The sequence below is a fragment of the Hypanus sabinus genome (genome assembly GCF_030144855.1).
Source record: "Hypanus sabinus isolate sHypSab1 chromosome X2 unlocalized genomic scaffold, sHypSab1.hap1 SUPER_X2_unloc_22, whole genome shotgun sequence".
Taxonomy (NCBI): Eukaryota; Metazoa; Chordata; class Chondrichthyes; order Myliobatiformes; family Dasyatidae; genus Hypanus; species Hypanus sabinus.
Genome location: NW_026778993.1, coordinates 322583 through 348275, shown reverse-complemented (window position 1 = coordinate 348275; position 25693 = coordinate 322583). Strand labels below are relative to the sequence as shown.

Here is a 25693-nt window from a genome sequence, read left to right as displayed (position 1 = left end):
CAAATGCTTTTTCTGCATCCAAAGCAAATGCCACACTCATTTCCTCTCTTTTTTGTGCCAGATGAATTATACTAAGCAACCAAGTTAGATTATCCATTGATTGTGTATTTTTAACAAAATCTGTTTGATCCATATGTATTAATTTTGGTAAATATTTAGATATTCTATTAGATAAAATTGTTGCTATTATCTTATAATCTGTATTCAACAAAGAAATAGGCCTATATGATGTTGGTTTTAGAGGATCTCTTTTTTTGGCAATACAGTTATGATCGCTGTTAAAAAAGATTGTGGGAGTTTATGCATTCTTTCCACTTGGTATATTAATTCCATAAAGGGAGGAATTAATATATCTTTAATTTTTTTTTATAAAATTCAGGAGGAAAACCATCTTCTTCTGGGGATTTGTTACTCTGAAGTGATCCTAAATCTTCTTCAACCTCTTTTAATGTAAAGGGCATATCTAATCCTTTCTGTTCTTCCAAATTAAATTTTGGGTTAGTTGTGATAAAAATTTATCTATCTCAGTAATCTTATTTTGTGATTCTGATTGATATAGTTCAGTATATAAAAAAAATAAAGTTTCATTAATTTCTAAAGGTTTATCAGCAACCTTATTTACACTTGTTCTAATTGCATTTATTGTTTTAAAAGCCCGTTCTGTTTTCAACTGCCAAGCAAGAATTTTATGTGATCTTTCACCTAATTCGTAATATTTCTGTTTAGTTCTCATAATTATTTTTTCTGTACGATATGTCTGGAGTGTATTATATTGTAGTTTTTTATTAACCAGTTGTCTTTGTTTTTCTTCTGTCATATATCTTTGAGATTCTTTTTCTAACTTTATGATATCTTTTCCCAATTTTCCTTCTTAATTTTAGATGTATAACATAATCTGACCCCTTAAATATGCTGTCATCGCTTCCTATAATACAATTTTATCCTCAACTGAATGTAAATTTGTATCCAAAAAAAATTGAATCTGTTTTTTCATAAAATCACAAAAATCTTGACGTTTTAATAAAATTGTATTAAATCTCCATCTAAGTTTTATGTCTATTTGAATAAAATGAATAATCTCTTTCTCTTTGATTAATTTTTCTCCATATATCAATCAGGTTTAAATCTTCCATTAATGATAGTTAGTTTTATTACTTTTAATTTTGTAACAACTTTAGTTGACCTATCCAAAACTGGATCTAAACAAAAATTAAAATCTCCGCCTATTAATATTTTATCATTTGCGTCAGCCAAGTTCAAAAAAATCTTCTTGTATGAATTTTGCATCATTTTCATTTGGTGCATAAATGTTCATAAAAGTCCATAATTCTGAAAAAATTTGACAATGTATAATCACATATCTCCCCACAGAATCAATTATTATATTTTGTATTTTAATTGGTAAAGATTTATTAACCGGAATTGCAACTCCTCTCGATTTTGAATTAAATGAAGTTGCTATAACATTTCCAACCCAATCTCTCTTTAATTTCTTATGCCTGTGAACTTACTGAACACATCCTGGCCAGAAAAAAAAACTTATCCCAATCCACTCTTCCTAGATCCTTTTCCATTTCCAGAAAATTGGCCCTTCTCCAATTTTACCAGAACATTAAGCTGCCAGTTCTGCCCCTCACCAATAGCAGTAATGTCGTTATCCCACGTGTCAACCCAAGCCCTAAACTCATCTGTTTTACCGACAATACTCCGTGCATTGAAATAGATGTACCTGAGAATATGTATATCATCTGCTTTTTTTTTTCATTTGTTCCTTATCCTCCTGCACCTCACTATCTGCTCTAACACTCTGGTTCCCCTCCCTCTGCAAATCTAGATTAAATTCCCCGGAGCAGCACTGGCAAATCTACCCGCAAGAATGTTATTTCCCCCCCCCCCCGCCCAGTTTAGGGGCAAACCGTCCCGTCGGAACAGGCCCCACCTTCCCGGGAACAAAGCCCAATTGACCAGAAACATGAAGCCCTCCCTCCTGCACCATCCCCTTAGCCACGTATTTAGCTGCACTCTCCGCACATTTATATTTACAGGGACTTTACTCCTGACGCCGGTCCCGGGACCCGACCCGTTTACAGACCCGGAGCGGAACCGGAGCAGATTCTCAGCCACTGGTTTCCATCCCAGGTCACGAAGAAAGGATAAAGTTTCCCCGTGAATTTATTCCCAGTGAAGGTGTGGAGATGGGACTTGGTCTCCGCGTTGTAAAATGAAACTGTCCCGGAATCGTAACTGAGATAAACTCCCACCCTCCCGGGGATGGGACCGGCAGGGAGACGGAACCCGGGGGAGGGGCGACCGGACACGTCACCATCCCGCTGTAACACGTCATAACTCCGCCTGATGATCCAGAATCCGGTCTCCGGACTCAGACTGACCGGTCCCTTCCTCTCCACAGACTCTGCGGCGACTCCCAGACCCCAGAACCGATTCCCCGTCACCTCCACCTCCCAGTAATGTCTCCCCGATGTGAATTCCTCCGATCCCAGCACACAAGGCCGGTATGTGAATCTCTTCCCGGTGTCAGGGAGATTCCTCCGGGTCCCGGTCCATCTCACACTCTTCCGATCCTCAGACACCTCGAGACACGGATGCGCCGTTTCCACATCCAGGGTGACAGAGACTGGGGGGAGAAGCAGAGAATTAGAGAGTCCCCGGGGATCGGGGGGAGACTCGGACAGCGCGGTCCCGGGGATCGGGGGAGACTCTGTCCTAAATGGACATCCCTATAGTCGGAGGCTGTGCTCACCGTTCTCGACCCACCCACATCCTCCCAACATCAACTCTCTCCAGACAGGTGTCAGAGAGATCTGGCGAGACCCTTCATCAGGACCTGTGCAGCTTGGATTACCAGCATCTGTAGATTTTCTTGTGTTTGATTTTTAAAGCAGGAGTTATTTTATCATGAGCTGATCCATTTTCCCATTCTCCCATTTAGTCCCACTCTCCCACCCTCTCACCATGACCTTTGATGCCCTGTCTACTCACATACCTATCAATCTCTGTCTTAAATACACCCAATGACTTGGCTTCCACTGCCGCAAGAAATACACAGATTCACCACCCTCTGGCTAAAAAAATTTCTTTGCATCTCCGTTCTGAATGGGCGCCCTTCAATCCTTAAGTCATGCTCTCGTACTAGACTCCCCCACCATGGGAAACAACTTTGCCACATCCACTCTGTCCATGCCTTTTAACATCCGAAATGCTTCTGTGAGGTTCCCCCTCATTCTAAACTCCACGGAGTACAGTCCAAGAGCGGTCAAACATTCCTCACATGTTAACACTCTTATTCCAGGAATCATTCTCGTGAATCTTCTCTGAACCCTCTCCAATGTCAGAACATCCTTTCGTAAATAAGGAGCCCAAAACTCCACACAGTATTCCAAGTGAGGTCTTACCAGTTCCTTATAGTGCCTCAACATCACATCCCTGCTCTTATTTTCTATTCCTCTAGAAATGAATGCCAATATTGCATTCACCTTCTTCACCACCGACTCAACCTGGAGGTTAACCTTAAGGGTATCCTGCACGAGCACTTCCAAGTACAATTGCATCTCAGAATTTTGAATTCTCTCTCCATTTCAATAATAGTCAGCCCGTTTATTTCTTCTACCAACGTGCATGACCATACACTTTTAAACATTGTATTTCATTTGCCACTTCTTTGACCATTCTCCCAATCTATCCAAGTCTCTCTGCAGACTCTCTGTTTCCTCAGCACTACCGTCCCCTCCACCTATCTTTGTATCATCAGCAAACTTAGCCACAAAGCCATCTATTTCATAATCCAAATTGTTGATATACAATGTAAAAAGAAGTGGCCCCAACACGGACCCCTGTGGAACACCACTGGTAACTGGCAGACAACCAGAATGGGATCCTTTATTCCCACTCTCTGTTTCCTGCCAATCAGCCAACGCTCTATTCACATATGTAAATTTCCCATAATTCCATGGGCTCTTATCTTGTTTAGCAACTTCATGTGTGGCACCTTGTCAAAAGCCTTCTGAAAATCCAAATACACAACATCCACTGCATCTCCCTTGTCTAGCCTACTTGTAATCTCCTCAAAAGATTTCAATGGGTTTGTCAGGCAGGATTTTCCTTTAAGGCAACCATGCTGAGTTTGGCCTATCTTGTCATATGCGTCCAGGTACTCCGTAACCTCATTCTTGACAATTGACTCCAGAAACTTTACAACCATTTCTCAATCTAACAGGTCTATAATTTACTTTTTGCTTCCTTGCCCCTTTCTTAAATACCAGAGTGGCATTTACAATCTTCCACTCCTCCGGAACCATGCCAGAATCTATTGACTTTTGAAAGATCATTGCTAATGCCTCCGCGATCTCCACAGCTACTTCCTTCAAAACACAAGTGTGCATTCCGTCTGGTCCTGGAGATTTATCTACCCTGAGACTATTCAGCTTCCTGAGTACTTTCTCTGTCGTAATTGTGACTGCGCACACTTCTCTTCCCTGACACCCTTGAGTGTCCGGTATACTGCTGATATCTTCCTCAGTGAGGACTGATGCAAATACTCGTTCAGTTCCTCAGCCATCTCCTTATCTCCCATTACAATTTCTCCAGCATCATTTTCTATCTGTCTAATATCCACTCTCACCCGTTTTTTATTCTTTATATACTTGACAAAGCTTTTAGTATCTTCTTTGATATAATTTGCAAGCTTCCTTTCATAGTTCATCTTTTCCCTCTTAATGGCCTTCTTAGTTTCCTTTTGTAAGCTTTTAAAATCTTCCCAATCCTCTGTCTTCCCACTAATTTTTGCTTCTTTGAATGCCCTCTCCTTTGCTTTTACTTTGGCTTTGACTTCTCTTGTCAGCCACTTTGGCTTTGACTTCTCTTTTTCCATTTGAAAAATTCTTCTTTTTTGGAATATATCTGTCTTGCACATTCCTCACTCCTCACATAAACTCCAGCCACTGCTGCTAGGCCGTCCTTCCCTCTAATGTCCCTTTCAAGTCAAATTTGGCCAGTTCCTCTCTCGTGCCACTGTAATTTCCTTTACTCTACTGCAATACCGACACATCGGATTTCGGCTTCTCTTTCTCAAATATCACAGTGAACTCAATCATGTTACGATCACTGCCTCCTAACGGTTCCTTCACCTCAATCTCTCTAATCACCTCTGGGTCATTACACAATATCCAATCCAGTATCTCTGATCCTCTAGTGGGCTCAAAAACAAGTTGTTCTGAAAAAAGCATCTCGTATACATTCTACAAATTCTCTGTCTTGAGATCCAGTGTCGACCTGATTTTCCCAATCCACTCGCATGTTAAAATCCCCCACAATTATCATAACACTGCCTTTCTGGCAAACCTTTTCTATTTCCTGGTGTAATTTGTAGTCCACCTCACTGCAGCTGTTAGAAGGCCTGTAGATAACTGCCATCAGGGTCCTTTTACCTCTGCGATTTCTTAGCTCAACCCATAAAGATTCTACACCTTCCGATCCTATGTCACCTCTTTCTAATGATTTAATATCATTTCATACCAATAAAGCCACGCCACCCCCTCTGCCTACTTGCCTATCCTTCCGATACACCGTGTATCCTTGGACATTCAGCTCTCACAGACATGCATCCTTTAGCCACGTCTCAGTGATGGCCACAAAATTATACCTGCCAATCTGTAGCTGTACGACAAGATCATCCACCTTATGCCTTATGCTGTGTGTATTTAAGTATAACACCTCAAGTCCAGTATTTAGTCATTTTTGCTTTGATTGCACTGCAACTCATCCCAGTGGCTGCAAATTTGCCCCATCACCTGCCTGTCCTTCCTGACATCTTTACTGCTCACTATCTTAGATTTATAGATTCCCTCTCCTCCACTCTATCATTCCGGTTTACCACCCCCCTGCCAAATTAGTTTAAACCCTCCCTAACAGCTCTATTAAACATTCCCGCGATGATATTGATCCCCTTCGGGTTCAGGTGTAACCCGTCCTTTTTGAACAGGTAATACTTCCCCCAGAAGAGATCCCAATGATCCATGAATCTGAAACCCTGGCCCCTGCACCAGTCTCTCAGCCACACATTCATCTGCCTGATCCTACTGTTCTTGCCCTCGCTAGCACGTGGCATAGGTAGCAATCCTGAGATTACTACCCTGGAGGTCCTGCTTCCCTGCTTCCTTCCTAACTCCCGGAAATCTCTCTTCAGGACCTCCTCCCTTTTCCTCTCTATGTCATTGGTACCAACATGTACCAAGACAGCTGGCTGCTCGCCCTCTCCCTTCAGGATATTCTGGACCCGATCCGAGACATCCTGTACCCTGGCACCTGGGGGGCAGCACACCATTTGGGTATCTCTACCAGGCGCACAGAATCTCCTGTCTGTTCCCCTGACTATGGAATCCCCTATGACTACCGCATTCCTCTTCTCCCTCCTTCCCTCCTGCACAACAGCGCCAGGCTCAGTGCCAGAGACCCGGTCACCGTGGCCGTCCCCTGTCAGGTCATCCCCCTCAACAGCATCCGAAACGATATACTTGTTGCTGAGGGGGGCAGCCACAGGGGTGCGCTCCACTATCTGGGCATTTCCCATACCTCTCCTGACAGTCACCCAGTTTTCTGACCCCTGTAGCCTAGGGATGACTACCTCCCTGTAGCTCCTGTCTATCACCTCTTCATTTTCTATAATAAGCAGTAGGTCATCAAGCTGCAGCTCCAGATCCCTAACACGGTCTCCGAGAAGCTGAATCTCGGTTCACCTGATGCAGATGTGGCTATCAGGGAGGCTGGAGGTCTCCCAGGATTCCCACATCTGACACCCTGAACAAAGCACTAACCCTGCAGACATGCTACCTAATTCTACAGGAATGAAACAAAGAAAGATAGGTCTACTCACCCACTTACTTCGCTAAGCAGATGAACTTTTTAAACGGTTAGCTAATGTGCCCTGCTGTTCCCCCGTCCGTCCAGGCCGATTTGCCAAGGGGAGAAAAAGAGTCGGTGCCTCGCTCTCGCCTCTTCCCGTTACCACCTAAGCCCGTTGAGCCAAAGCCCTACACTCTGCTGCCACCCACTCCGCTGCCCGCTGTATAGGGTGGCCATCTTTTTAAACTCTCCGCGCTGTCCTGCGCAGTCTCGCCGTTCTTGTACGCAAAGTTTTTTTTTTACACTGTCTTCCTTCAGAATTTAGCTCCCACGCCGCCCTTCTTGTCCCAATCTAAAAAAACACCTTCAGTCCTGTATTCATCAGCCTATTCCACACTGTCCACATGAAATTCAGCAAGGCCTTTGATGTCGATGATAGACCACACTTGGAGCATTGTCTGCTTTTCCGGTTCCCGAATATGGGGAGGATGTCATTACACTGGACAGGAGGCTTCAGGAGGATGTTACCAGGACTGGGGGCTTGGGTTAAAAGCAAAGAGTGAGTAAGCTTGGGCTATTCAGCTGTAGTGTAGGATGTTCAGGTATGACCCCTTATGGAGGGAAATAATTCTAAGGAGCTTAAATAACGTTTCCATTTCCAAGAAATAGGAGTACAGAACCAGAGGCCTCGGATTGAAAGTGAGACGGGAAATTTTTCTGAGTGGTCTATCGGGTAACATTCTCACAGAGAGGGAGGTCGGTAAATGGAATTTGCCCTCCAACGCTGTAGAAACAGGTAAAAATAAAAATATTTTAAAATAAATTTGGGCAGGTACACAGATGGGAAATGGTTAGAGGGATTAGAGGGATGGGAGGGGGCAAACACACACAAATGGGCCATGCTCAAGAAGACATCTTAGTCTTGCAGATTGATGAAGTGGGCCGTGGGTTCAACATCCATCAAACCCTCCCAGATCATCCTCCTGAGGAATCTCACCCCGGAGTCTGTCTGTGAAGTGTTGATGTGACGTCACGTCAGAGGGCAGCTCAGTGCCACAGAACAGACAGACTGGGTAAGGACGGCAGGTTTCAATCCTAAATGGGAATTTGTGCCTATTTCTGTGGCCGTGTGTCACACTCTGATAGTATATGTGTGTGTGTGTGTGTGTTGATTGTGGTAAATATCCGTGTGGTGTGTATACACATTGAAGGAGAGTGTGCACATTGAAGAATTTGTATGTTTCAGTGTGTCATCACATGTCTGGTGTGTGTTGACAATGTGTCACACTGAATTGAGTTGTTTAAATGAATAAATGACTGTCTCTGAAGAGATTGGTTTCCAGGTTACTGAGGGAAATAACAACGTACATTGCTGAGGCTCTGACTACAATCTGCCTGTCCTTCCTGTGTATGTGTGTGAGGGAGCTTTGCCAGGCCGGTTATGCTGTGTGTGCTTCTCCCGAGATGAAATCTTGACCCATGTCAATGCTTGTTGGTGTGTCCGAGCTCATTCTCACAATGCTTCAATGTAGTGGTCTGATCACCATAAGACATAGGAGCAGAATTAGGCCATTTGCCCATCGAGTCTGCTCCGCCATTCAATCATGGCTGATCCTTTTATCCCTCCTCAGCCCCACTACCTGACCTTCTCCCCGTAACCTTTGATACTGTGTCCAATCTAGAACCTATCATGCTCTGCCTTAATACACACAAAACAAGTTCCACAAATTCACCAGCTGCTGGCACAAATTTCTCCACATGTTTTAAATAGACACCCCTCTGTGCCCTCTTGTCCTAAACTCCACCGCCATGGGAAACATCCTTTCCACATCTACTCTGTCTAGGACTTTCAACAGTCGAAAGGTTTCAATGAGATCCCCCTTCATCTTTCTAAATTCCAGCGAGTACAGACACAGAGCTATCAAACTTTCCTCGTATGATAACCCTTTCATTCCTGGAGTCATCCTTATGAAATGAACCTTCTGCAATGCCAGCACATCTTTTCTTAGATGAGGAGCCCAAAACTGTTGACAATACTCAAGGTGAGGCCTCACCAGTGCCTTATAAAGCCTCAGCATCACATCCCTGCTCATGAATTGAATGCTATCTAAACCCCTTGGACTAAATGCTAACATTGGATTTGCCTTTCTCACCAGTGACTCTACCTGCAAGTTAACATTTAGGGAGTTCTGCAGAATGACTGCTAAGTCCAATTTCGTCTCAGATTTTTTGATTTTTTGAAAACAATCTGCACATTATTTCTACGACCAAAGTGCAGGACCATGTATTTTCCAACATTGTATATCATTTGCCACATTCTTTCCCATTCTCCTCATCCAAGACCTGGTCCAGCCTAACTGTTTCCTCAACACTCCGCCAATCTTCGTATCATCTGCAAAACCTGGAAACAAAGCCATGTATTCTAATACAAGAGGGTATGAATTCATGATTGAAGGACGTCTTTTTAGAACTGAAATGCGGAGAAATTACTTTAGTCAGTGTGTGGAAAATCTGTGGAATTTGTTGCGACATGCGGCTATGGAGGCCAAGGCATATTTAAGGCAGAGATATATCGGTTCTCATTTAGCCAGGGCTATGTACCTTATGTACCTTTCATGGGGTGAAAGCAGGGGAGTGTGGATGTCTGGAGGAATTGGGTCTGCCCATGACTGAATGTTGGAGCAGACTCAATGGGCCGAATGGCCTATTTCTGCTCCTACATCTTATTGTCTACTCTATCGGCTAAATCTTGATATACAGCATAAAATAAAGGTGTCCTAACACTGACCCCTGTGGAACACGACTCACTGGCAGCCAACCAGAAAAGGATCCCTTTACTCTCATTCGCTGTTTCCTACCAATCAGCCAATGTTCTAACCATGCCTGTAACTTTTCTGTAATACCATGGCCTCTTAACCTGGTTACCACCTTCATGTGTGGCACTTTGTCAAAGGCCTTCCAAGATTCCAAATATACAACATCCACTGCATCCCCTTTATCTATCCTGCTTGTAATCTCCTCAAAGAATCCCAACGGGTTTGTCAGGCAGGATATTCCCTTAACGAAGCCATGCTGACTTGTCCTATCTTGTCCAGTGTCACCAAGTATTCCATAGCCTCACATTTAACAATTGACTCCAATTTCTTCCCAACCACAGAGGTGAGGCAAACTGGTCAATAATTTCCTTTCTGCTGCCTTCCTCCTTACTTAAAGAGTCAAGTGACATTTGCCATTTTCCAGTCCTCTGGCACCATGCCAGGGTCCAATGATTTTGAAAGATTATTTGGAATGCCTCCATGAGTTCTACTGCGACCTCTTTCAGAACACTAGGGTGCAGTTCATCTGGTCTGGGTGACTTATGTACCTTTAGGTCTTTCAGCTTTTTGAGCACCTTCTCCCTTGTAACAGTAACTTCACTCACTTCTCTTCCCTCGCACTCTTCAACACCGGGCACAGTGCTAGTGTCTTCCACTGTGAATACTGGTGCAAAATATTTGGTTTATCTGCCATCTCTTTATCCTCTGTTATTATATATCCGGCCTCATTTTCTAGCGGTCATATATCCACTCTTATCTCTGTTTTATTTTTTTATAATACTTGAAAAACAATTTGATATTGTTTGCTAACTTGTTTTACAAAGACATGTGTGTAAAAAGGGCCTGAAGGATGATTGGAGACCATTGCACATTTAGATGGAGAAATAACGTAAAGATTTTTAATCCTCATGTATATGAAGGATGTAAGTAATAAAGTCAATTCAATTCAAATCAATTTCTTCTTTATTTTTTCCCACCCAATCATCCTTTTAGTTCCTCTCTGTAGATATTTAAAAGCTTCCCAATCCTCTCTCTGCCTACTAATTTTTGTTTAGTTGTATGCCCTCTCTTTTGCCTTTACATTAACTTGTCAGCCACGGTTGTACTATTTTGCATTTTGAGTATTTATTTATTTTTGGAGTACATCTATCCTCATTTCCCCAGAAACTGACACCATTTCTGCTCTGCTCTCATCCCTGCCAGCATCTCCTTCCAATTTGCTTTGGCCAACTCCTCTCTCAGACCACTGTAATTTCTTTCATTTCTCTGAAATACTACAACATCAGACTTTACTTTCTCCTTATCAGATTTCAAGTTGAACTCGGTCATGTTGTGAGCACTGCCTCCTAAGGTTTCTTTTAACTACGCACCTCTGGTTCAATACATAACACCCAATCCAGTAGAGCTGTTCCCCGAGTAGGCTCAACGACAAACTGCTCCAGAAAGCCATCACATTGCATTCAACAAACTCACTCTCTTGAGATCCTTTACCAACCTGATTTCCCCAATTGACCTGCATGTTGAAATCTCCCATGATTATCATAACAATGTCCTTTTCATCAGCCTTTTCTATTTCCAGTTGTAATCTGTGGGCCTCATGCCACTGACTGTTGGGAGGCCTGTATATGACTGGTGTCAGTGTCATTTTTACTTTTGCAGTTCCTTACCTCAACCCACAAGGATTCAACATCTTCCAATCCTATGTCACATCTTGCTGCTGATTTACCAGCGGAGCCACACCACCCCATCGGCCTTCCTTCCTTCCTCCGATACATTGTGTAACCTTGAACATTCAGCTCCCAACTACAACCATCCTTCAGCCACGATTCCGTGATGGCCACAACATCATACCTGACAATCTGAAATAGTGCAACAAGATCATCCACCTTATTTCTCATACTTCAAACATTGAGATATAACACTTTGTGTACGGTATCTGCTACCCTTTTTAATTCTGCATCACTGATACACTGATACTCGCCCTACTGGCTGCAATTTTCTCCTCTCATCTGTCCGCCCTATCTGACAGTCTGACTGCGTGCTATCTTTGCATTTTTATCATCAGTCCTATCTCTTCACTCCAGTTCTAAACCCCACCAAATTAGTTTAAACCCTCCCCAACAGCTCTATGAATCCTCTCTCACCGAGAATATTGTTCTTCCTCGGGTCCAGGTGTGACCCATCCCTTTTGAGCAGGTCTTTCCTCCACCAGAACAGATCCCGATGATGCAAGAACCTGAAGCCCTGTCCCCAGCCCATCTTCTCAGCCATATTTATCTGTCAAATTATCCTGTTTCTACCCTCATCAGCATGTGGCACAGGCAGCAATCCAGAAATTACAGCCCTGGAGGTACTGCTTCTGAGTTTTCTACCAAGCTGGCCAGATTCTTTTCAGGACCCTTTTGTTTTTACTTCCTATGTAATTGGTCCCAAAATGCAACAAGATAGCTGACTCTTCACCCTCCCTCTCCAAAATCCTGCAGACACGATCGGAGACATCCCTGACCTTGGCACCTAGGGGGCAAGATACCATTCGGGGGCCCCATACAGATTCATAGATACTCCTGTCTGTCTCCTGACGATTGAGTCCCCTGTCACTACTGCTCCCCTATTCTCTCTCTTAACAACAGTGAGAGTTGTGGATCCAGCAGGGTGAAGACCTGTGTCAGTCAGAGTCTGCACTCACTGTGCACGAAGGACTTGCGTATTTTCCTGACAATCCCAGTAACCACACTGATACCCGTTTTTATTCTCTACAATATCATCAAGTCAGTATTAAATTCCCAGCTCCTGTGGTCGGATTCAAATTCATGTCTTGGTGTGTTAGTTCAGTGTGTCTGGGATCAGGACACAATGGTTCATCTGCCAGTCCCGTGTATTGGTTGTATTGTGACCCTGCGCTGGTGTGTCCAGGGGTCTGACATCTCCGGCTCACCATGTGACAGTGATGCCTCCCAGTCAGTGGGGTTGATGTGGAATAAACTTCAGTTCCCCTTCAGCCCATTATTACAGACAATCTTTGCTTCAGCTTATAAATTAATTGTGTTTCATGAACAAGGAAAAATGAATCTTTGTAAGTTTTACCTCGGTTAATGGCATCAAGTGTTTCACTCAGCACTGTGTTCAACAAATGGAGGTGATCGAATTTTTCAACCGGTAGGGCCTCATCTGTCACTGACAATTCCTGGACATTGTCACTGATTCTGTAAATATTAAAATGCTGGTGATAAAGTGGAATTTTGAACTATTTTACAAATCCATTCAGGGTTTCAGTACAGAGCCTGTCCTACCTCCTGTTCCGATGAGCTTCCTTCTGAAATAGATAAAAACACAAATCTGATTAGACTTGGACTTAATGTCCACATCCTGAATTTCATCCAAATCATTACAAGGTGTTGAAAATTCCCACTCCCACAGTCACAAATACACACCAGCAATACAGAACCACGGGGAAAATTACAGGGAAAGTTGCTGAAAATTAGACCATTACTGAGAGGATGAAACTTACAGGAAAGACAGGACAGGCTGTGCATTACCATCTGGATAAGACGTCAGAATGATAAAATGGAACAATTTAAGATTAGTGATGGATTTGATTGTGTGCAGTTGGTAAAAAGTATCTCATTCATGGCTAACACGAGAGGACAGTTTTAAAATGCTTGCAAGTAGTACAGACGAGATGTCAGGGGTAAGTTTTTTGGAATGGGCGGAATGAGCGGAGAATGGGACACAATCCGATGTAAAACCAATCCGAAAAAGTAGAGCAGTAAAAGTTTATCTAATCTGATGGAAACCGGATATGGAGGATAAGTCTGATGTGTGGGTCATATTCTTTGTTCTCTGATTGACAGAGAGACCCTCACACCCACCGCACCAGGCATAGTCACAGCCTGTGACTGGAACTGGGTGTTAATGGGAGTTTTGGAGGATATTTAATGCGGTAATTAAGGACACTATCAGCAGCTCTGTGTTATGATCAGAGTAAATCATTTCAGCAAAGATTGCATTCTGTCCTGGGATGTACAGAAGTTCTGGAAGACCAGTTTTGGCCAACAGCAACCCTGAATAGTTGCACCAATTGTCTGGTGAGAAACAGTTTACTGCCATTTGTAAATGCTGTGTGCAGGAGCAACACGTCTGTTTTCTGTCTGCATTGTATTCTGTGTTATGTGTTTATTACGATAACCAGTCACGTGAGTGGGGACGTGGTAAAAGTGAAGGGAATAAGTTACGTATTCGAACTTTGTTCTGGGCTGTTTTGATCCTGGGACTGGCAGATGCCATATCTTTTGTTGACCAATTAATTGCAGTTTAATTTACAATTTAATTATGTTGAAATTATGCTGAAATTAATTATGCTTAATATTGTATATTGCTAATAAAGGATCGAATATCAATCTCCGATATTTAGAATGTCATTAGCGGACTGACTGGAGGTTCCTCATGAAAGGAGAACACTCTGTGTAAGGTCACCCGCAGTGGCAATTGATTTGGTAGAATTGGCCGCTGTGCTGTGTTTATTTCAAATGTACCACTGTTCATTTAGTTCAATTTGACAGAATTAAATTGAAATATCATCCCTCACCTTGAGAAACATCACACTGTCTTTTTGATCCATCTGTTCCTTTAACTTAGTGATTTCCTCCTGAATAATCCTTATATTCTCTTGAAGAGCCAGAAGATTTTTCTCCATTGGTTTGAGAATCCTCTTCTCTTCTTCCCTGAGATCCCTGAGTAAGCTCTGCTCTTTCTCAGTGATAATCTGTCGCAGTTCAGCAAACTGGGATGTGATGTGGGTCTGATTGCTGTGTGACTGTTTCTGTCGAATGAAAGGCGAAGATTAGTTTACTACATTGCTGTGTTGTATTTCCTTATGACATAAAATTGACCATTCGGTCCATTGGGGTCCATACTACTTCTGAGACATTCCCGTCAAATCCTTTCCCTGACATTTTCCTGAAATTATTCTCCCTCAGTGACCCATTAACTCCCAGCAGATTCACATACACCCTCCCCACCTTCACAGGGTTAATTGTAATTAACCATTCATCCAGCATGTCCTTGGAATGTGTCTGAAACGGTCATGGTTACAGGGGGAGCATGCAAACTCCACACAGACAGCAGCAGAGGTCAGGATCGAACCCAGGTCACTGGACCTGCGATACCCGGCTATTCTGCATTAAATGGAGCAAAACTCGACAGTAATATCAGAAATTCCGCTCAGGAAGCCTCACCCGAACTCCGGAAATCTTCTCTTTCTGTTGCTGCTCCTTTTCCTGGAAGTCTGATTTCTTTTTTGTGAGAGAGTCTAAGGAAGATTTTAGCTGATCCTGGAGGTCAGAGAGTGAAGGAAATAGAAACAAAGATGCATCAAAAGAAACAGGTGATCAAACCCGATTATCGCACAAAATGCCGGAGGAACTCAGTGAGTCATGCAGCATCTATTCAGGGGAAATAAACAGTCGGTGTTTCGGGATGAGAACCTTCATTAGGACTGGGAAGGAATGGGACAGAAGCCAGAATGAAAAGATTGGGGACGAGAACCAGCTGACAGGTGACGGGTGAGACAACGTGAGGGGGAACGTGGGGGAGGGTGATGAAGTGAGAAGCTGGGAGGGGACAGGTGGAAGAGGTAAAGGACTGGAGAAGAAGGAATCTAATCCGAGAGGACAATCGACCATGGAAGAAACGGGAGGGACTGGGCTGTTTGCGGCCCTGAATGGTGACGAGGGAGGAGGTTAGAGGTCGGGTGTAGCACTTGTCCCGCTTGCAGGTGTCGGTGCCAGGAGGGAGATCAGTGGGGAGGAGCGAGTGGATCAGGGCGATACAGTACGGGGAGCGATCCGTATAAAGAGCGGAGAGTTGCGGGGTGCGGAGATGGGCTGTGGGACGGAGAGATGCTAGAATCCCGTTGGAGATGGCGGAAGTTGCAGAGAATGATGTTCTGGTTATGGAGCATCGTGTGATGGTATGTAGGAGAAAGGAAATATGCTAAGTATTAAACTGACGTTAGTTTCTACCTTGTAGATTTTAACAGCTTCTTTAATCGGCTTGAAGCGGTGCTCTCTGTGTTCCCGCGCGTCTCTACAGATCAGACAGATCAGTGTCTTGTCCGTTTCACAAAACAGCTTCAATTCTTCCTCATGTTCCTCGCAGTGACGTTCACTTTCCTTCCCTTTCCGATTCAGGTTTAGATTTCGAGCTTTTTCAGCCAGATTTGCTAAGGCCCGATTCACCCTGAGGGTACGGTCAGCAAACACCTCTCTACATTCCGGGCAGGAGTTTCTCTGCTCCCTTTCCCAATACCGTGTGATACAAGAGCGACAGAAGTTGTGTCCACACTCCAGTATAACCGGATCGGTGAAGAAATCCAGGCAGATGGGACAAATCGCCTCCTCTGTTAAACTCTCGACCGGTCCTTTCGAAGCCATGTTAACTCCCAGCACTTCCTGATTCAGAATACTTTCACTTCCGGGAGCTGCAGATCCCCTGCAGTACCGCGATTGTCCACTACGCGCGCTGTAGACCCGGGGAATGACCCCTGCAGTACCGGGATTGTCCACTACGCGCGCTGCAGTCTCAGGGAATGAACATTCTGCTGCTGTATATGTTCATGGCTATTTGAATGTTAGTGTGGGATCAAAAATAAATTAAACAGAGAAAAGGTAAGGAAACGTCTAATGGACTGTCTAAGCCCGGCGACAAGCGTAGGTGAGTTGGCCATATGCCCAGCAACCCCATCTCGTAAACACGTAGAGCAACAAAAAACGTTAGCTGACTGTCCAAAGGCCCCATCGCTCCGATCGGAAGGACCTTTCCGGATCGAGATCCTTCATCTGAACTGTCTCAACCCGAAATGTCGATTGTCCATTTCCCTCCACAGATGCTGCCCGACCCGCTGAGCTCCTCCAGCAGCTCGTTTTTTTGTATCTTTCTCCAGGTCTAAGAGAGTCAGAGTGGAGTGTAAAACGGTGGATAAGTAAACAGTGAAAACATGCCATTAAACTGGGGATGTGGAGAAAATATTGTGCTGTGAGGAGAGAGATTCAGTGGTGATGACCGACCTGTGGTTGCAGGAAAAAGCACAGGACTGGACATTTTACGTCACAGGGTGGAAAATGTTAATTTTTCGGCAAGGTCCTGATTTCAACAGCCCTTCGTGAGAAAACCTTAATGACTTGACCCATGTCTGTCCCGTTTCCAATAGAAGGCCTGGTCTCCTTCACTCTGAATACAGATCAGATGTTGATACTTTTTTTTGCATCAAAATAAGATTTAAATAAAATATTCAGAATGATAAAACGTGCCAATACCTTTACCCAATGAATTTACCTTCGTTGTCTATGGGGTATTCTGTTGTCTGTTGTCGCTCATGTGCCCCCTGGGGTGGTGTACAATAATTGAGAGGCTTCCTCAGCCAACACGGCCTCTCCCAGTCGAGCAGTAGAGGGACACGATAGTTCCACTGGTGTCCCTGTAGTCTGGAATGTGCCGGTCTGCAGCATTCCTGTACGACAGAGGTTCCCAAACATTTTTATGCCAAAGACCAATACCAGAAACCCTGGACCCCAGGTTGGTAACACCTGCTCTCCGGACATCTCGATGTGATGGCAGGCCAACAAGTTTCGAGGGTCTTTCCCCGAGTTGATGATCTTCCAGCAGCACTCGCTGTCCGTTTTCTTGCGCGTCCTGGGAACAGCCCGAGGATCAGTGAGCCTTCTGTCACGCAGCTGCTGTGACAAAGGCCCATGAATCTTTCGCCAGCCCACAGTCCGCAAAGAGGTGAGTGACCGTCTCGTCTCCACTGCAGTAATCTCGGGGCAGCGTGCTGTGGGAGTGATCTCCGGGCATGCAGTGAGGACCAGACTGGGAGGGGCCCTCTCGCCGGCAGTTGGTAAGACCTGGTGATGAGGCATTCTGCCATATGGTCTGGACTGTCTGCTCCGGGAACCACTCCACTGTGTCCATCCAGTCCTTCTCCTGCAGTAACTGCAGTACATTCCGTGCTGACCACTGTCTGGTGTTCTTGTGGTCAAAGCTGCTGGTCTGAAAGAACTGTCACCAGTTTCATGAACACAAGGTTCACATGGAGAAGCTTCCTGATTGAGACAGACACAGTGTCACAGTGTATTTACAGGGTAGGGGCAGGAATGATGTTTCCCCTGGTTGGGCAGCGGAACCAGGGATCACAGACTCAAAATCTGAGGTCACCTCAGCAGGACTGAGATGAGGAGAAATTTCCCCAACACAGTGTGTGAATGTTTGGAATTTTCTCCACAAGACTTCTAAATTAAACGGACATATTTAGGGGCTCGGCGATGTTGGGAACGTTGCAGGAAAGTGGCGCTGGGGTCAAAGATCAGCCATGTTCTGAGTGAGGGGAAGAATAGTGCAATGGGCCGAATGGCCACGCCTTCTCCTGTTTCTTATTTTCTAAATCACGAGTTTACCTTTCCCCTTGGTCTTCAGTCTGTCGGATTGCACAGGGGGACGGTGAGAGCTACGGAGATCCATCAGCAGCCGCTGCGGTTATTTCATACTCTTGTTATTTATCGCTGTTTCTCTGTATTTGGTTCCCTTCAGCACTCTGGCTGATCTTTTACTGCCTGCTTCTGTTATGGTTACTATTCTATATTTTTTCCAAGTATGTCCGCAGGAAAATGTTTCTCGGGGTTGTATGTGGTGACTTATCTGGACTCTGATAATAAAATTTATTTTGAAATTTGAGTTTCGGGGATTTTCCTTTAATTCTGTGAACAAACTGTGACTGGCATCTCCAGCTCCCAGTAGCAGCCCATTCTCACACACAGAGCCAATCAGCGATCACCGCTGGTAGAGGGATGCTCCCATTGGCTGAGGGGTGTCAGTGGGCGGGACGCTGTTTGGACCGGGACCGAGTGGGCCGGAGACCGGGAGCTGCGCCTCGGGTTTCGGCTGCACCACCGGCGGGTCGTGAATCCTTTCGAAGGCAGAGCTGAAGCGACCGGCGGAGTTTCCGTGAGATGTTTCAGCTACACGGAGGGCGCCCGGCCTTTCCCCGCCGAGGATCGGGGCCTGTTGTCTGGAGTTGTCTCCCAGACCCGTCCCTTCCTGCTGGGAGACGGGAGCTGCCCCGCAGCGGCTGCCGGTGGATCTCCGGAGCTCTCACCGCTCCCCTGTGCAATCCGAACGGCTGAAAACCAAGGGAGAACAAGGCGCAAAGGTAAACTCGTGCTTCAGAAAATAACCAACAGGAGCATGTCCGGCCATTCGGCCCGTTGCGCCTATTCCACCCTTTCCTCAGAGTAGTCCTTTTAAAATCTTTTTATTGAGTTTAAACAAACATAAATGAAACACGAATACAAAGAGCTTGAGAGTACATAATTAATAGGTTAAGGTATAAATACAAATAGATGATAATAACCTCCCAAACTCATAGGTGTTACAAAAAATGGAGAAAATAAATGAAACAAATCCTAACCGACATGGGCCATTGCATTATATCAATTATACACAGTAACGTCAATAACTCCGCACCTCCAACCAAATAATTAAGGATATTAAAAGTAAAGTTTTGGAAAAGTAAATTTAGCTCATATGAAAATGTTGAATAAATGGTCTCCAAATTTCTTGAAAATTAACTGAAGGGTCAAAGACAACACTTCGAATTTTTTTCTAAACTCAAACAAGAAATAGTTTGAGAAAACCACTGAAATATAGTTGGAGGATTAATTTCTTTCCAGTTAAATAGGATAGATCATCTAGCCATTAATGTAAAAAAATGCAATCATCCGCTGGGCTGAGGGGGGAATAAATGACTATTATCCACCATTGGTAAACTGAAAGTTGCAGAAATAGGATGCGGTTGCAATTTGATATTCAGAACTGTTGAAATAATACCAAAAACATCTTTCCAATAATTTTCCAAACAGGGGCAAGACCAGAACATGTGGGTCAATGAAGCAACTTCAGAATGACATCTGTGACAGGCTGGATTAACATAAGAATAAAATCGAGCGAGTTTATCCTTGGACATGTGAGCCCTATGAACATCCTTAAATGGTATTAGGCATGTTTAGCACAAATAGAAGAAAAATTGATTAATTGTAAAATGTTCTCCCACTGCCCTGTGAGTATAAGAAAATGAAGTTCTTTTTCCCATTCCTTCTTAATTTTTTCTCATAGTCCTGGCTGTATTTTCATGATCGTATTATAAATGATGGCTACTAAACCCTTCTGGCAAGGATTCAGAGCCAGATTTTTTTCTGTAATGTCCATTGGACATAATTTCAGAAAAGACTAACATTCAAGAAATTTCTAACTTGCAAGTATCTAAAAAAAAAAAGAGTTTTAGGCTGGATAGCTGTTCAAAGGACATAAAACTGTTATCTAAAAATAGATCACGAAAACATGTTATACCTTTTGTTTTCCATAACACAAAGGCTTAGTCCATAAAAGAGGGCTGGAAAAAAAAGTTAGATATCAGAGAGCTTGATAAGATAAACTTATTCAAGCCGAAGAATTTACAAAATTGAAACCATATTCTTAATGTATGTTTAACTATAGGATTAGTTATTTGTTTATTTTGTTTAGATAAAGCAAAAGGAGGCAAAGATCCTAAAATAGAAAACAATGAGAAGCCTTGTACAGATTTACACTCCAAATTTACCCATTGTGGGTAAGGTACTACGACCAATTCTCGTGTCCAAAATATTAACTATCAGATGGTAACTGCCCAGTAGTAAAATCTTAGGTTTGGCAAAGCAAAACCACCTTCCTACTTAGGCTTCTGTAAATATTTCTTACTTAATGTAGGATTTTTATTCTGCCACATGTACTAAGATATTTTGCAATCAATAATATCAAAAAAAGCTTTAGGAATAAAAATTGGTAATGCTTCGATTAAATATAAAAAATTGGGTAATACTATCATCTTGTTAGTATTAATTCGACCAACCAATGACAGAGATAATGGGGACCACCTGGTAACAATTTGCTTGATTTGTTCAATTAAAGGTAAAAAATTAAATAAACCCTTATGTTTCTTGGTAATTTTAATACCCAAATAAGTAAAATGATCTGTCACAACTTTAAATGGTAAGTGTTTATAAATTGGAACTAGCATATTTAATGGAAATAATTCACTCTTATTAAAATTCATTTTGTAGCCAGAAAAGCTACTAAACTGAGCAAGCAAGGATGAAACAGCAGGAATAGATCTCTCGGGGTCAGATATGTATAGTAGCAAATCATCAGCATATAATGATAACTTATAAGTCCCTTACCCACGGGTAATACCAAAAATATTAGGTGATTCATAAATGGCAACGGCTAAAGTTTCCAAAGCAATGTCAAATAATAGAGGACTTAAAGGGCAGCCTTGCCTCTTACCAGGGGACAACTGATAAAAAGATCTTTGATTACTGGTAAGAACCGAAGCCAAAGGTTTATAATACATTAATATAATCAATGATATAAATTTCAAGCTGAAATTAAAATTCTGCAACGTATTAAATAAATATAATGATTCAACTCTATCGAACGCTTTTTCAGCATCTACGGAAATGACATTCTGGTATTTTAGATGAAGTATAGATTATATTAATTTATTTTCTAATGTTAAAAGATGAATAACAGGTTTTAATAAATCCGGTCTGATCTTCAGAGATAATTTGAGGGAATACATTTTCTCATGCAGTGGCCAAAATTTTGGAAAAAATCGTAGAATCCGTATTCAGCAAGGATATTGGCCGATAGGATGCACATTCAGTGGGGTCTTCAACTTTTTTTAAGAATTGGAGAAATGGAGGCATCATAAAAAGATTGTGGTTATTTACTTACAGTTAACGCATCTTTAACAATTTTACAAAGCCAAGGAGTGAGTGTAGAAGAAAAGGATTTAAAAAATTCAGCAGTATAACAGTCCGGACCAGTGGCTTTAACTGAATTCATTGAAAAAGGGAGTGGGTTCCCTTTTCCAGACCCTGCCCGGGGACTTGTGCCACTCCTCAGGGTTATATATGGAACCTCTCGGGCAGGGACAGGGAGTGGGTTCCCCTTTCTAGACCCTACCCAGGGACTCGTGCCTCTCCTCAGGGTTATATAAGGAAGCTCTTGGGCAGAGACAGGGAGTGGGTTCCCCTTTCCCAGGCAGATGCCTGAAGGTGACCGGGAGCCACCAGAGGGGCTGATGTAATACAAGCCATGTCATGGTGGGTCGCTGAGGTAAGGGAACCCATTTGAATGACAGCCCGACTGCATGCAGATTTTGAGAATTTATCCGATAGCTACAGAAAAAAAGAGAATCCCTTGCGTACTTTATAGCTCGTTTTAAGGATATGTGAGAGTCCAATGCCGGCAAACCCCTGGACAGATCAATGTGTCCAGCTGGCAGTGCAGACTTTTCTACACTGTCTCAGGCCCAAGCCTGCCCACTCCTTTAAATTAACTAATCTCAATTCCCTGTGTCAGACCTGGCACCGGGTGACATAAATTCTGATGAATAGGGAGTGCATTTGACTCTTTAAAGGGACTGGGGAAAAGCGAGAGTGTGCACAGAGAACCGGTAGTGAGGAGATGGAGTTCGGGTACCGGCGAAGAACCCAGAACGGGTGTCAGGATCGTGCGGACGGTGCAGATGAAGAGGACACTTGGCTAAGGACAGAAAAGGGGTTTGTAGAAAGAGGGGACATTGGGCCAGAGATTGTCGCACTGCATTCACAGACAAGAATAATAAGCGGCAGGAAGAGAGCCTGGATGACAGTGATACTCGACAGAGTACCACATTTACTCTTCACAATCCCTTTGGTCCCGGATAGGACAGGCCAGAGGGGACGGTTCACAGTGATACTCGACATAGTACCACATTTACTCTCCACAATCCCTTAGGTCCCGGTTAGGGCAGGCCAGAGGGGACGGATCACAGTGATACTCGACATAGTACCACATTTACTCTCCACAATCCCTTTGGTCCCTGATAGGGCAGGCCAGAGGGGACGGATCACAGTGATACTCGACAGAGTACCACATTTACTCTCCACAATCCCTTTGTTCCCGGATGGGGCAGATCGGAGTGGATGGATCACAGTGATACTCGACAGAGTACCACATTTACTCTCCACAATCCCTTTGGTCCCGGATAGGACAGGCCAGAGGGGACGGTGATACAGGCGGTTGTGATCAGGCTCACCACACAGGCAGGCTCTTTTCTCACTGCTGCAATCAGGTAGAAGGTACAAGAGCCTCAGGACTTGCCCCACCAGGGTCAGGGACAGTTACTACCCCTCAACCATCGGGCTGTGGAACAACACAGGACAACTGCACTCACTGGTCCATAGAGAGGCTCCCACAACAAATCATCATACTGAGACTGTATCAAAATGAGTGAAATTGGAGGTGGTTTGACTGAGACAGATCACATTCCTGTCTCAGAATTAGAGAAATAGAATCTCACAGGATATTTACAGCAGAAGAGCTGGAATGAAGTTTCCCATAAGGTGTGGAACCAGCGCTCAGATTCTGTGACCCCGGTTCCTCAACACAGCCAAAGGAAACATCATTCCTGCATTTGTGACACCCTGTTTGCTCCGTGGCCCCCGGTATGAAGCTCAAACTGTTGCAACACCTGCCCTTTAAATTCATGGCTGAGGCTGTGTTGTGTCTGCTCACTGTTTGAGTTCGATATTAAATGAAGAACATTGAATGGGAAGGAAGGTTTGAAGACAAGAATAAAGATCTCCTCTGAAGGTATACGGGGTCCTGGTGAGAGAGTCAATACACTGTGAGACTGTGTCTGTCTCAGTCAGACGGCCTTTTATTTCTCCAATATTGAGAGAGACCCGGTCAGTATAATCTCTCCGAGGACACTACCTCACCTCCTAAATCAATCTGGGAAATCTCTTCATTCCCTTCATCCCACAGGCTGACTCGGGGAGGGAGACCAGACCTGTGCACAGTGTTCCATGTACGCTCTCACCAGGACAACATATACCTTCAGAGGAGATCTTTATTCTTGTATTCAAACCTTCCTTCCCATTCAATGCTCTTCATTTAATATCGAACTCAAACAGTGAACAGACACAACACAGCCTCAGCCATGAATTTAAAGGGCAGGTGTTGCAACAGTTTGAGCTTCATACCGGGGGCCACGGAGCAAACAGGGTGTCACAAAGGGAGGAATGTGGGAATGTTGTATGTCTGAGACCAGCTGTGTGTGTTTGTGTATCAGAATCAGGTTTAATATCAGCGGCGTATGTGGTGAAATTTGACAGCAGCAGATTGCATTATTTATTAATAAAACCTACAGATTACAATAAGTATGTATAAAATTATATTTAAAGTGTAGTGCAAAAAGCGAGGGAAAATCCTGAGGAAGTGTTTATCAGCTCATTGTCCATTCAGAAATCTGACAGTGGGGAAGAAGCTGTTCCTCAACCGGGGAGTGTGTCTTCAGGGTCCTGTACATACTCCTTGATAGTAGAAATGAGAAGAGGTCATGTCCTGGGTGATTGGGGTCCTTAATGATGGATGTCACCTTTTTGTGGCATCATCTTTTGAATGTGTCCTGGATGCTGTGGTGCCCATGAAGGAGCTGGCTGAGTTTACAACTTTCTGCAGCATTTTCCGATCCTGTGCAGTGGCCTCTCCACACCAGGCAGTGATGCAACCAGTTAGAATGCTCTCCACAGTACATCTGTAGAAATTTGCAAGTGTCTTTAGTGACAGACTGATTCCCCTCAATCTCCGAATGAAATATAGCCGATGTTGTGCCTTCATTGTAACTGCATCAATATGTTGGGCCCAGGATAGTTCCTCAGAGATGATGACAGGCAGGAAATGGAAACTGCTCACCCTTTTCACTTCTGATCCCTCGATGAGGACTGGTGTGTGTTCCCTCGACTTCCCCTTCCTGAATCCACAATCAATTCCTTTGTCTTCATGATGCTGAGTGCAAGGTTGTTGCTGTGACACCACTCAACTTGCTGATCTATCTCACTCCTGTACTCCTCCTCGTCACCGTCTGAAATTCCACCAACTATAGTTGTGTCATCAGCAAGTTTGTAGATGAGCCTAGACACACAGACGTGAGTGCAGAGAGAGTAGAGCAGTGGGCTGAGCATGCATCGGTGAGGTGTGCCAGTGTTGATTGTCAGCAAGGAGGAGATGTTATTTCTGATTCACACAGTCTGGGGTCTCAATAGACAATAGACAATAGGTGCAGAAGTAGACCATTCGGCCCCTCGAGTCTGCACCGCCATTCTGAGATCATGGCTGATCATTCACTATCAATACCCAGTCCCTGCCTTGTCCCCATATCCCTTGATTCCCCTATCCATCAGATATCTATCTAGCTCCTTCTTGAAAGCATCCAGAGAATTGGCCTCCACTGTCTTCCGAGGCAGTGCATTCCACACCTCCACAACTCTCTGGGAGAAGAAGCTCTTCCTCAACTCTGTTTTAAATAACTGACCTCTTATTCTCAATCCATGCCCTCTGGTACTGTACTCTCCCAACATCTGGAACATATTTCCTGCCTCAATCCTATCAAATCCTTTAATTATCTTATACGTTTCAATCAGATCCCCTCTCATTCTCCTCAATTCCAGCGTGTACAAGCCCGATCTCTCCAATCTCTCTGCGTAAGACAGCCCTGCCATCCCAGGAATCAACCTAGTGAATCAAGGCTGCACTTCCTGAATTGCCAAAATGTCCTTCCTTAAACCTGGAGACCAAAACTGTACACAATATTCCAGGTGTGATCTCACCAGGGCCCTGTACAAATGCAAAAGGACATCTTTGCTCTTGTACTAAATTCCCCTTGTAATAAAGGCCAACATTCCATTTGCCCTCTTCACTGCCTGTTGCACTTGCTCATTCACCTTCATTGACTGATGAACTAGGACTCCTAGGTCTCTTTGCATTTCTCCCTTACCTAACTCTACACCGTTCAGACAATGCTCTGCCCTCTTGTTCCTGCTTCCAAAGTGGATAACTTCACATTTATTCACATTGAATGACATCTGCCAAGTATCTGCCCACTC

At 43.9% G+C, this 25693-nt stretch overlaps 1 protein-coding gene across 2 annotated transcripts; it reads right to left on the bottom strand.

The window, feature by feature from the left end:
- Positions 1-1935: 1935 nt before the first annotated feature.
- On the bottom strand, positions 1936-16229 carry LOC132385791 (zinc-binding protein A33-like). Of its 2 annotated transcripts, XR_009509284.1 has the most exons (7): positions 15695-16229; positions 14909-15004; positions 14260-14493; positions 12965-12987; positions 12759-12877; positions 11342-11533; positions 2506-2635 (listed from the first exon to the last, which is right to left on the bottom strand). XR_009509284.1 is itself a non-coding variant. In XM_059958015.1 (6 exons), the coding sequence occupies exons 1-6, from the start codon at positions 16103-16105 to the stop codon at positions 2085-2087; spliced, it is 1434 nt and encodes a 477-aa protein (XP_059813998.1). In that variant the 5' UTR covers positions 16106-16229; the 3' UTR covers positions 1936-2084. The 2 variants fall into 2 exon arrangements, 1 of the variants encoding a protein (XP_059813998.1); XM_059958015.1 differs by lacking the exon at positions 11342-11533 and having other exon boundaries at positions 1936-2635.
- Positions 16230-25693: the final 9464 nt, after the last annotated feature.

Coding starts and splice junctions, on each gene's coding strand:
- LOC132385791 (XM_059958015.1), bottom strand. CDS start 16,105: ATGGCTTCGAAAGGACCGGTCGAGAGTTTAACAGAGGAGGCGATTTGT. Junction 12,988..14,259: donor ACAGTGTGATGTTTCTCAAG/GTGAGGGATGAT, acceptor TATCTATTTCAG/AAGGAAGCTCATCGGAACAG. Junction 2,636..12,758: donor ACTTGATGCCATTAACCGAG/GTAAAACTTACA, acceptor TTCTCCCCCCAG/TCTCTGTCACCCTGGATGTG.